Raw genomic sequence first — 13,942 nt, forward strand, 5'->3', positions numbered from 1 at the left:
TCGAAGACTCTAAGGGTCTGTATGTGTTCATATATGTTGCATTTATTTATTTGTTTTATATAATCGCAGACATTACAGTAGGCTGTTTCGTCATTGATCTGCAGTTAAAATCAAATTATGTTTATTGAAAAGTTAGTAATAAACATTTATACACAAGTATTTATGTGTATAAAGCATCTGTTTTGTGGGTGCTTCTCATATGATATGTAAGCGACTCGTACAGCTTTACTGTAGACATTTATTCGAGCGAGAATGACGTCGACTGAAACTTTGTTGTACACCACGCCCATCAAAAGGGTACCTGTAGTAGTGGAAACGCAAGCCTGATAAAGGTGACCCATACCATACCGTACTGTACCAGTCAGTGGAAATGGGCCATAAATATTTTCTGTTTAAGGAATGTCAATAGAGTAAAAATAAAATGGATTCTAAACAGACTGAATTCTGTCTGCTACGAAATCCGTACCAACAGTACAGCTCTGTAATTATTTTGGTTTATCGATGTTTGGTCTGAAGCAGTTTTTATTTGTTCCAGTTTTTATTTGTTACAAATAGCACAAATTACAGCAGTGGTAGGATACAGTCTTATCTACAGTACATGTGATTTTACCCACATACAGTGCATCCGGAAAGTATTCCTAGTGCTTGACTTTTTCCACATTTTTAATGTTACAGCCTTATTCCAAAATGGATTAAATTCATTTATTTCCTCAAAATTCTACACACAATACCCCATAATGACAATGTGAAAGATGTTTGGAACCACCAGGACTCTTCCTAGAGCTGTCCGGCCATCTAAGCTGAGAGATTAGGGGAGAAGGGCCTTAGTCAGGGAGGTGATCAATAATCCTATGTTTACTCTGTCTGAGCTCCAGCGTTCTTTTGTGGAGAGAGGAGAACCCTACAGAAGGACAACCATCTTTGCAGCAATCCACCAATCAGGCCTGTATGGTAGAGTGGACAGACAGAAGCTAGTCCCCTTCTGGGATTTGCCAAAAGGCATCTGAAGGACTCTCAGACCATAAGAAACAAAATTTCTGGTCTGATAAGACTAAAATTGAACTCTTTGGAGTGAATGCCAGGTGTTACATTTGGGGAAAATTAGGCACAGCTTATCACAAGGCTAATACCATCCCTACAGTGAAGCATGGTGGTGGCAGCATCATGCTTTGGGGATGTTTTTCAGCAGCAGGAACTGGAAGACTAGTCAGGATAGAGGGAAATATGAATGCAGCAATGTACAGAGACATCCTGAATGAAAACCTGCTTCAGAGTGCTCTTGACCTCAGACTGGGGTGACGGTTCCTCCACCGTCAAAATATCAATGGAGTGGCTTTACAACAACTCGGTGAATGTACTTGATTGGCCCAGCCAGAGCCCAGATCTAAATCCTATTGAACATCTCTGGAGAGATCTAAAAATGGCTGTACACCGTCTCTTCCCATTCAATACAAGGTCATACATTTTCAACCTTTCTAAAGAATAAAAGAGATTATAAACAGATTAAAGTCTGTTAGCTACGAAACCTTTTCCATCAGTACAGCTTGGTAATTATTTTGGTTTTACTCATTATCGGCCACAGATTAATCTGTTTACCATCCACAGAGGAGATTCCCATATGAGTTTGAGAACTATAAATATTATTACGCGCACAACGGTGAAGGCAACACATGTTAATTAGTGTCACTCATGTGTGTGCACCACAGATTAATAAGTGCAGCCCTCTGTGTCTGCATGTGTGTTTGCAGTACCTGCATGAGAATGGTGTAGTGCACAGAGACCTGAAACCCGAGAACCTGCTGTACGCCACATCAGCACCAGATGCTCCACTCAAAATAGGTAAGCCTCTCCATTTGCTTGATGGGGGAACAGAACAGCAGTTTTTCTTCCTCTCTTGTTAGTGAATTAGCTTGCAGACATGCAGCACAATCCTGTTGTACAAAAGAAGAATGTTCATCTTTAAAATAAAAATGTATAAAATTATATCTTGTAGATTTTACAAATAAAAAACAAGCCCTGGTTTAATAAAGGATAATATTTTTGAAAAATAACAGATCAAGGAAATTTTCACAGTATTTGCTATAATGTTTTTTCTTCTGGAGAAAGTCTTACTTGTTTTATTTCGGCAAGAATAAAAGCAGTTTTTAATTTTTAAAAAAATCATTTTAAGGTCAAAATTATTAGCCCCTTTAAGCTATATATATTTTTGAATTGTCTACAGAACAAACCAGTATTATACAATTACTTGCCTATTTATCCTAATTAACCTTGTTCTATTTAAATTGTACTTTAAGCTGAATACTAGTATCTTAAAAATGATCTAGTAAAATATTATGTACAATCATGGCAAAGATCAGTTATTAGAAATGAGTTATTAAAACTATAATATTTAGACGTGTTGAAATATCTTCACTCCGTTAAACAGAAATTGGGAAAAAAATATTTACAGCAGGGCTCATGATTCAGGAGGGCTAATAATCCTGACTTCAACTGTATACTGACTTCAACTGTATACTGTATATTTAAAAAAATTATAATTAAAATGATACTGGAATTCTTGTGATGACCAGAACATCCAATGATCTTGTTTTCCAATGCTTTGTTACTGCTTAGAATCAGGACACATTATTATTGACAAGAACCTTTTTGTAAAAAAACATGTGTCATGTAATATGACTTATCTTTACAGCGGATTTTGGTTTGTCGAAAATTGTAGACGATCAGGTAACAATGAAGACTGTGTGTGGCACTCCAGGCTATTGTGGTGAGTTCATTAAAGAGCTTTTTTTTTTTTAACAGAACACCATCTGTGACTTCAGTCGCACAAAGAGAATTACAGAAAAGATGCAGACTTTTTTACAGCATGAGTGCAGCAGAGTGTCACCTCCTCCTTTATTCTTTTCTTCTGATCCTCTGTCTTTCAGCTCCAGAGATTCTGCGGGGATGTGCCTATGGCCCTGAGGTTGACATGTGGTCTGTGGGAGTTATCACGTACATTTTGTGAGTGACACCACATACTTGTCTAAAGTTATTCTTTCACAAGAATGCTGTGCTTAGTCACTCCGTCTCTCTGTCGGATCAGTCTTGAGAGGCTGGGATTGTCTCCGATCAGCCAAACTGAGAAAAGTGTGAAGCACGTTTTGAACTTTTGGGTGTAATTTCACAATTTCAATGAAGTTCCTTTTACAAAAACAACAATATTTGACCAAAAAAAAAATCATTTCAATCATCACTCAGCTTTATAAGCAATTCAGTGATTACCGTTTGTCCATCTGTATTTGCAATTTAGATTTAAACACAACTTAAAATAAGAAAACCACCCAGTTCTGGAACAATTCTGTAAAATATTTAGTTTTGTTTAAGAGTACGCTTGTTTAAGAGTACTTCTTTACTTTCTGTTTAATTAGTAGGATGAAGTTATTTTGTTTTTAGAAAATTTTATGTAATAGCCTATTATATATATGACTAAAGCATAAATGAGTACTCTCTATTGTGAAAATGAATATCCATATCTCAGTGAATATAGGTCATATATTTTGGTGCATTTGTACAAAACAGATTTGTTTATTAAACAGATATATTTATTAAAATAATTTTTTAGTCACCCAACATTTTTAGAAACAGAAGGATAATACATTTGAATTCATTTAAAATATTGCACAAAAAAAGACCAACTTAAAAAAATTCAACAAAACGTTATATATTTATTGTTTCTGTTGATTTTTGCTCTTTTTAAAAAGTGCATTCAATATATTTTCCTAGCATATAAATTTGGGTTTCTAATTTTTGGACTGTTATTATAAGTTATTTTGTTAGATTAGCTCCAGTTTTGGTTTTAGTACAGACTAATCTAATCTATATGCACTAGAGCTGCACGATATTGGAAAAAACTGACATTATGATATTTTATTTTTCTACGACATGTATTGCGATATTGAGTGTAAATGAATAGGTCTATTTGGAAGGAATTCAGAATTTGAAATACAATGGATGATTTTATAAAGTAGATCATAATAATAAATCAATTACAAACTTGATAGATACAGTAAAGCAATGATAATCTACAAATAAAATGCACAGTGCTTTGTGATTTTCTGGTTTAGCAATATTCAGGTAAACAAAGTAATAATCAAATGTAAAATAACACTACAGATTTATTGCATATTTAAATAAATGAAATTAATCAAAGTTAAATGCGTAATTTCCTGTGCCAGAATACTTTCAACTGACTGCTCACAGTCACAGGCCCTAAAAACACACATAAATAATAAATGTTTTGTTAACTTTATGGTTCAACATTGCAATGATAAATACATTTGAAAAATTTTCAAATGTAGCTCCAATTGTAATACCAGTTCGACATTGCACATCCTGCGATGTGACTATTGTTTAGCCCTAATATACAAAAATATAATATATGTAAAGCATCCAGTATAAAATAATTGAGGGGTAAACAAAAATATTTGTGAGGGGTGTACTTGTAAATGCTGAGCCCTGTTCGTTCATTTATTTATTTATTTATTTATTTATTTATTTATTTAAATATACAGTATTGTAATATTGCATTCTGCACTTTGTTACCCATTAACATGAAATATAATTAATTTGGTCTGTTTGGTCTGTATCATTTTTATTTGTTAAAGAGCAAATAGATATTACTAAGGGCATCATTAACTTTTATAAATGTATGTAAATTAAATAGTGTCTGAAAACCAAATGGCCCACCTGTGATTACCTTTGGCACAAGGCTAATTCACAGCAGGGCTGATATACAGTACAGTCATGTCTACTGTACGTGTACTGATTTTAAACCAAAATCTATTCAGACATTCTTAACATTTCTCATGTTATCACAGTTTATACACTTTGTTATAAAAATTATGAAATGAAATACAAAATATATCAGAATCCTGTACTGTGTCAGAACAAATGAATCTTAATAATGTCAGCTTACACTGACAGAAAGGTACAATATGTAATGGTTTATAATTAACCCAAAATTATTTTGACATCTGTTAATATGACCATATTTACATATCCAACAGTTGTGTTCAATGTTTTCCCAGAATTCTTCCCACCAAGCAATTTGTTAATGTAGATGTCTTGGCTAAAACAAGGCTACATTTGAGCTGTCAGTGAAAATCTAATAGAGGCTCAACAGTAGTTGAAAAGTAGACTAGTCATCAAATTGACAGATTAGACAGAGTTCACATGTGTAGTCATTCATTCCAGACTAGTGAGTTTTGGGGCTACTGTTAGATATCTATTAGATTTTTATTGAAAATGCTTGGTGGGTTCACTTCCTGTTGTTTTTTAGTCCTCTGTATGAAAAATATATTTGGATCAAATTAGTCACAGTTTACTGTATTTTGATATCCTCACTTACATAAATAACCTGACATCATGTACCCTGTAGTAAAATAATAACCAAAATTACATGTGTTGTCTGAAAAGTTTTTGGTTTCAAATTTAAAAATTAGTTCAGAATTAGTTCAAGAAAATGAGTTAATACTATTGTTTTTTCTTCAGGTTATGTGGCTTTGAGCCCTTTTTTGATGACAGAGGAGACCAGTACATGTTTAAACGCATCCTGAACTGTGAATATGAATTTGTCTCCCCCTGGTGGGACAACGTGTCTCTCAATGCCAAGGACCTGGTGAGTAAATTTCAATTATTCATTCGTTCATTTTCTTTTCAGCTTAGTCCCTTTATTATTCCGGGGTTGCCACTGTGGAATGAACCACCAACTTATCCAGCATATGTTTTACGCAGCGGATGCCATTCCAGCTGCAACCCATCACTGGGAAACATCCATATATACTCATTCACACACATACATTCTCAATTATACTGTATACAATTTGTGAGAAGATATATTGAAGAAATCTGAAAACCTGTAACCGTTTACAACTTGCATTATATTTGTTTTTCCTACTACAAAAGTCAATGGTTACAGGTTTTCAGCTTTCTCCAAAATATCTTCATTTTTATTTCATTTGTGTTCAACAGAGAAAAGAAACTCATAAAGGTTTGAAACCACTTGAGGGAGAGTAAATAATGAGTACATTTTTATTTTTGGGTGACCTTGGAAAGTTGAGAGATTAATAAATTAAGCTAAATAATTAATTAATTAATTAATTAAATAACTAAATAAACAAATACCTAAATAAATAATTAAATAAATGAATGAATAAATGAATAAACAATAAATAAATAAAGAATTGATGTTTAGTTTAATGAATTAGTTCATTTTAAATATTACTTAAATAATAAATAAATTAGGATATAAAAGTAAAATTGTATGAATATAAAAGAACAAACACAAAAACAGACTAAATGAGTAAATAAGTAAATAAATTCAAGTAAATAAATTCTTAAAATTGTTATTCAAATAAATATATAAATTAGACAAATAAAAAAAATGTTATTAAAAGATTCAAATACATAAGATACATGTCTGTATAAATTCATTCAGTCATTTTTATTCAGCTTAGTCCCATTATTCATCAGAGGTTGCCACAGCGGAATGAACCGCCAACTTATCCAGCATATGTTTTACACTGCGGATGCCCTTCCAGCTGTAACTCAGTACTAGGAAACACCCATACACTCACATTCCCACACATACACTACGGCCAATTTAGTTTATTCAATTCACCTATACCGGATGTCTTTGGACTGTGGGGGAAACCAGAGCACCCGGAGGAGACCCACACCCACACGGAAACATGCAAACTCCTGTATAATTAAATCTGTATAAGTATCTCACAGTATTGATATCAATGAACAGTTCACTCCAAAAAAGTATTTCCTCACCATTTACTCACGCTCAGATTTTTCTGGAATTTCATGAATGTCTTTTCTTTTTCGAGTGTTGGATGTTTTGAGTGTTAATCATTTAATAGTGCTGTACATAGTAGGAAAAAAAGAAAACAGTGGAGGTCAATGACTGCTTTTCCCCAACATTCTTCTCTTTTCAATCATCTTTTGTGTTTATTAAAGAGCCCCTATTATGCATTAAAAAAGGTCATATTTTGGTTTTGAGGGTCTCCAACAACAGGCTGATATGCATGCAAGGTCAAAAAACACTTTCATTGTCTTATAATATGCATTTATTTGACCTAATCATCCCAGCGACTCCCATATGATTCGTTCAGCGATTCATTTGTTCCCAAACCCCTCCTTAGCGTGAGGCTAAACTGCGCTAATTGGTCTGATGACCCAGTCTGTTGTGATTGGTAGACTGCGTTCAGTGTAAGACAGAGAGAAATGCCCACCATGGCTTATTAACATTGTTGAAGTAGTCAGAGTGCAGAGTGTATGTGTGAGCCCAATGCAGGAGTGCATTAAAGCAATACATATTGCAACCAGCATATTGCTCTCTTTTTAACCATGACACACATTCAGTATTAATCCACACAGTGGCAAAAGCTGAACTATTTTGAAACCTGACCACCGCACGCGTGTAAGAACAACTGATGGTGACTATAGCAACGACAAACAGCAGTGGATCTCAAGCTCTCAAATGAAGTTAAATCCATAAACAAAGCAGCACGCGTGGCCTTTTCAACGTGTTTTTAGACACAATAGGAGAATATAAAGAGTTAACCAGATCCAGTACAAACGGTTACAAGTGAAAAAACACAATTAAATGCATAATTTGCAAGCTAGAGAAAACAAGGAGGCAACCATTTTAATATCACTTACTTGCACTTGTAAAATGGAGGACGAAACTGATCCATGAACTGTGTACTGTAAAATTCCTGTCAAGCTCTGACAAAGTTCCATACATCAATAGTCTTTTCTGATCCTTACTTTAACAAACGGCCAACGAATCTCCCGTTGTAAGCGTAGTAGATTGCTGAATCACTTGTCAGAAAAATGATGAGAACATAGCACAAGGCTGGAGCTATAATGCTGAGGTATTTTTACAAAAATAAACTTTAACCACTGACTCCTCCCAGCCTCCTCTTTGGGTAGAGAAAGTAACTCTAACTTTCCCTCACACTTCAGAGCACAGCGTCTTTGTGACATGATTCAGCCGGGATCTGCTACAGTGTTTGTCTTCCTCTTCTTCTTTCCGCAGAGTTTGTGGGCAGGGCTGGGTGGGTTTCAATTTTCCAGGGTCTGCGCGTGCAACAAATGGGCAAAGCTTGAGTTCCATACTGACATCATGCCAATGCAGCTAACGACTCGTTACCGCGGCTATTCATTCGAACCACTATGAGTCGGAAACCCCGAAGCCTTAGCTGGATATTTCACTTTACTTAGAGCTGTGTTACACACTGCATGGATGGTTATTTTTAAAAACCCATTATAGGGGCTCTTTAAAAGATAGAAACTCAAAAAGGTTTGGAACATGTGTAAATGATAATAAGTACATTATACTGATTTAATTTTTGGGTGAACTATCCCTTTAAATACTTTAAAATAGTTTAAACGTTCACTTCTGATTGGGTGACCTTCGTTCAGCCCAGTAAAATAAGCTCACACCTGTGAACACACATCAGTTTGTATCTATTTCAGGACACCAAGTTGCTTGGCAACAATAAACAGCGTACAGTTCTGCTAATGAATTTTATCACTATGTGGAGGAATTACTTATTGAGTTCACTCTTGTTAATAAAAGGAATTATACACTAATGGTGCAGAGATGTATGGATGGAGTCCTCCAAGCTCATGGGAGTTTATTTTATTATATACACATAGATACACAATATTAATTCCCTTTCCACTGCACCATGACTTTATATTCTATACTGTTCATTATTTCTGTTAAGTGACAAGATTGTTGTGTTAGCAAAGTCAGACTATACTGTCCGAATTAAAAATCAAAGCATGATCATATTTTATTCTGGTGAAATAAGCGTAAATAAGAGGTCTTTGTCTTTCATATAAGCCACTTCTGATACAAAATGATCAACTAAAAGTCAAGTTATTATTTGCTGTTCCTAAAACTTAGATAGGCGATGACTTTTGTCAGGTAGTGTATTGATGTAATGTGTTCTCACATTAAATTAAGCTTTCAGTTTAAATGTATAGTTCATGAATGGCAAATAATGGAAAGAATTGACAGCCTTAAAATAAAAGGCACTGATGTTAGCTTTATTTTTAATTTGCAGGATACTGACCACTGAGTGATTTTAGAAGGGCTACTTTTACTCATACTTTGAGTAGTATTTAGAATTTACTTGCACTACATTTTTTGGCTAGTAAGTAATGGTACTTTTACTAAAAAAATTTACCTAAACAAGCCAAAATGAAAAGAATAAGCTATTGTCATTGGATCACAAAACAGAGGGGAGCCAGTAAGAACAGTAATACCCATTAAGATCTCTGAAAGTGATGAAACTTGAAAGTGTTACTGAAAGTGCAGCTTGTCTCCTTTATCTCCACAGGTGAAGAAACTGATTGTGCAGGATCCAAAGAAGCGTCTGACGACACAGCAGGCGCTGCAGCACCCCTGGGTGACTGGAAAGGCTGTTAACTTCACCCATATGGACACTGCTCAAAAGAAACTCCTGGAGTTCAATGCTCGACGAAAACTCAAGGTATGAGGCCTTAGGTATGAGGTATGAGGTATGAGCTGAGTGGCACACTTTTCTTTTTACTATATAAAGAGTACTGTATTGCATTTTTTTTACACATTTTGAAAAACATTCCTAAAGAACCTGTTTTCTTCTACATGCCTTATGTCATCTGATTTTTTAACTATTGAAAGGGCTTGTAATCAGTGCCTAATTCGTAAATGAATAATTCCTGGAACAAAACCAAGAAATAAAATTACCGTGACCGACGTCCACCACACAATTTCAGTTTTCCCGGAACATGACGTCATTAAATGATGTTAACGTAAAAAAGATCATCACATTTCTGGACGTCTTTAATTATTTTGTGCCATATAGCGTTATAGGTCAGTCATGGATAATAAAAACATGTAGCTACAAACATAAATCGTATGAACAATCACTATTCAATTCACTTCAATTGAATTCAGTGCAGTTGTGCCAAGTGAAAAAATTATAATTAAATGCTTCAGTCAGTCTAATCTTCAAGAAGCGGCCACGGTTACCTCTTCTGTCATGTTTTCTGGGTGATTTGAGATCGCTTTACTTCTGTCTCCCACTATCCTGATCCATTTGCACAGTTTCATCTTCTTGAGGTCTCATTTGATCAGGCTCATTATCAGATTTACTCGTGGTTTTACTAAATGAAAATATGCATGACTGCCTCTTTGCAATTTTGAAAATATAAATATTATTTAGGCTGGCCACTATGGCCACTATCACCAATCAGTGACAGTGATTGTAAACATAAGAAAGCCGATTGGCTGAAAATATAGTTTTTTATCTCATTTCAATCTCAATAAACACTGATGCTTGCAGACAACTAGTATCTACATTATTTAAGGGCATTACTTACGACATGGATAGGATCAAACTTATGATTCCGTTTTAATATTAATGCTTAAGACATTTATTCATTCATTCATTTTCTTTTCGGCTTAGTCCCTTTATTAATCTGGGGTCGCCACAGCAGAATGAACCACCAACTTATCCAGCATATGTTTTACGCAGCGGATGCCCTTCCAGCTGCAACCCAACACTGGGAAACATCTACACACACTCATTCACACACATACACTATGGACAATTTAGTTAACCCAATTCACCTGTACCACATGTTTTTGGACTTGTGGGGGAAACCGGAGCACCCAAAGGAAACCCACGCTAACATGGGGAGAACATGGAAACACCACACAGAAACGCCAACTGACCCAGCCGAGGCTCGAACCAGTGACCTTCTTGCTGTCAGGCAATTGTGCTACCCACTGCGCCAGTGAAGCCTTCTTTAAATCCTTATTTTCCTCAGAGCGAAACAAATAATCCACCTGTATAGTTGTGTAGTAGGGGGGCAAAAATATAATTCGTATATTTTTCTTGGAAAAAAAAAACTTTTTGAAACAAATTTCATTTGCTATATTTTGTTACTTAATTTGAATTTATCATTTGTTGGTAAGTTAAACAAGAATAATGAATAACATGAGGTGATACGCTTCAAAACAAGTCCGCTATATGCTTCAAAACACAAATTGCCGTGAGATTGTGTTGGTTTGTTAAATAAAATAATAATCTAACCTAAATAAAATTAAAGTGAAATAGTCCGATTTTCAGAGAAGCCTAAATTAAACTGTTTTCACTGTTAATGACAAATTTGAATAAGCAGGAAATAATTTTGCAATGTATTCGCAGCACTGAACATGTTCCCAGATTACCCCGGAAGAACAAACTCTGTTGGAAGGCTGAGAGAACTCAGAAACTCATTGTGAGAATGGAGATGTCTGCATATTTGTGCTAGTCCGGCAGATAAAATTGCTTAAAACACCTTAATATTTTAGAAAAGGTAGTTAAAGTTTGCATAACCAATGATTGATCTTATCCACCTATGACCCAGCTATAAGTAAATATGCAGACTTTTTTTTTGATTACCTGACCAGCGCATTAACGGCAGCACCCACTGATAAACTGAGATATTATATGCTCCTATTGCACAGTATCAGCCACGTGACAGAACTCATTGTGAAGAACGAGGAAATTTAAACACGCTAGACTTTCTGCGATGGTGTTGTGAGGCATCACAGTTATGGTATCAGTTGTCATGAATTATGCCACATTACACGAGATGAAACATATCATTTACGAATCCACATGACACCCTACATTAAGGAAATCGTGCCGAAATCCTGAAAACTTTGTGTGATCTGACTGAGGCTTTAGCACTAAATTTTCAGAGGACAATCAAGTTACTTTGTATGATCAGCACTTCTTGTGTGTATTGCTTTTTCTTGTTGAATCACTGAATACCTCCTCAATTGTAAGTGGCTTTGGACAAAAGCATCTGCTAAATGACTAAATGTAAATGGTTTGTTAAATCTTTACCATGAATGGTGGAAATGTTTATTTTACCTACATGGATTGAGTGAGTTGTCTAATATAAACCACCAAATTAACCTATTTTACTGCCGAGTTGTGTTGTGGATAAAAAAAGAGGCTAAATTATAATTAAACTCACCTCCTCATTATTATCATCAATATTATTACTTCTACTTTTGTTATCATTATTATTAGTACTGTCCTGACTTGTCCTGTTATCTCCTCATTATCATGATTACAAGTATTTCTACCATTGTTATTATTCAGGTTGCTGTAGTTGTAGTAGTAGTCATAGTAGTAGTAGTAGTAGTAGTAGTAGTGGTTAAAGTTGTAGTTTGGGTTTTTGCAGTAGTAGTTGTAGTAGATGTCGTTGGTATAGTGGTATCAGAAGTAGTGGATGTGTAGTAGTAGTCGTTGTCGTTGTCTGTGTAGTAGTATCAGAAGCAGTAGACAGTGTTGATGTAGATGTTGTAGTAGCAGTCATTCCTGTAGTAGTATCAGTAATAGATGTAGTAGTAGTAGTAGTATCAGTGGTAGTAGTCGTTGTAATAGGTTCAGTAGTAGTACACATTGTAGGAGTAGTAGTGGTTGTGGCTGTAGTAGCAGTAGTAATAGTTGTAGCATTAGAAACTCTCTGTAGTAGTAGTAGTAGTAGTAGTTGGTGTAGTACTTGGGATTTATTATTATTATTTTTATTATTGTAGTGGTTGTTGTTAATGATTATTACTGTTGTCCTTTCTTGCTTGTTTACTGTCATTATTACTATCATTATATCACTAGCATTGTTGTCACTCCTTATATAAGTTACGTGCTTCATTTAGTGACTGTTATTGTTCCTTTTGTATGTACTCTGACCTGTTTACCAAGTTACCTTTACATGCACACACGCACACACACACACACACACACACACAAACACACGCACCTGCCGGTACTTGATTGTATTGTTGTTGTTTTTTGTATTTTGTTATTGTTTTAATTTCTTTGTATTTGCAAAAAAATAAATAAAAAAAAATAAAAAAAAACAATTAAACTTGCCAAAAGGGACCAACAGAGCATTGCATTGTGGTATATTTTGAAGCTATAATGTAAACACAGTCGAGAATTAAAACAGATGATGTTTAATAAAGTTTATTGATATTATTTTACTTCAGAAAATCGACAGTAAGAGCTGATTGTTTTGACACATCACTTAAACGTGCATTAAACACAATACTCAGCCATTTACATGGGTTTGTTGCCTCATTACTAACGGAAAATGTCAAAATAAACATGTGAAATTAACAAAAGATACAATTATACAATGTTTTCATGTGTGATTAGATAGGATGAGGATCACGGGCATAATACTCACTGTAAATAAGAAGAAAACAAAAACATAAAGGAAAATAGAGCAGTAAAAATACTGATATAGAATTAGAAATGTACTCAAGTAAAAGCACACAGTTAGGGTGTACTCACACTATGCTATCCGAACCGTGGCCAGGCCCGTTTCCTGAATTGTTTGAGAAGTGTGAGTGCTCTGATTCGGGCTCAGGCACTTGAAACTGAAGACGTGATGTCACTTTTAAGGGACTGTTTCATTTGTTTATTAATCATTCTTACTGTTTAATGAACGCAAACTGTCGTAGATTATTAAAGACGCAAACCCATCACTGCACAACAGCTGCACCTTCAGCAAACCTCCTAACTCCTGCAGCACGATGACATTATGATTGTTTATGAGCGTCAAAAGTGTCTGATCTGTCCCGCGAAATATTTGACTGCATGTCACTGCATCCCAAACCACTAAAAGGATATAACGATATAAAGAAATCTGCACTGTGCTGAGCGAGAGCGCTTCTTAAACTGAGAACTTCTTAAACTGAGCAGCGCAGCAAGAAAGACAGTGACAGTTTACATGGACATCAGTAATCAAATTATTTGCCAAATTATGAATTTGTCGACTTTAGGTGCAGTTTGGCAGATTCACTTTCGTTCAGGAACATTTCATGCTTGCCCCCAGTGAC

General features: G+C 35.0%; 1 protein-coding gene across 1 annotated transcript in view; it reads left to right on the top strand.

Moving 5' to 3' along the window:
* Window positions 1-13,942, top strand: part of camk4 (calcium/calmodulin-dependent protein kinase IV) — an 81,517-nt gene that overhangs the window by 65,317 nt on the left and 2,258 nt on the right. Inside the window, exons 7-11 of the mRNA XM_056458407.1 lie at window positions 1,749-1,839; window positions 2,690-2,764; window positions 2,925-3,000; window positions 5,530-5,656; window positions 9,399-9,551. Of these exons, the coding sequence (XP_056314382.1) occupies window positions 1,749-1,839; window positions 2,690-2,764; window positions 2,925-3,000; window positions 5,530-5,656; window positions 9,399-9,551 (522 nt within the window). The remainder of the gene's footprint in view (window positions 1-1,748; window positions 1,840-2,689; window positions 2,765-2,924; window positions 3,001-5,529; window positions 5,657-9,398; window positions 9,552-13,942) is intronic.

This window comes from Danio aesculapii, chromosome 5, assembly GCF_903798145.1.
Source record: "Danio aesculapii chromosome 5, fDanAes4.1, whole genome shotgun sequence".
In the NCBI taxonomy this organism is placed as follows: Eukaryota; Metazoa; Chordata; class Actinopteri; order Cypriniformes; family Danionidae; genus Danio; species Danio aesculapii.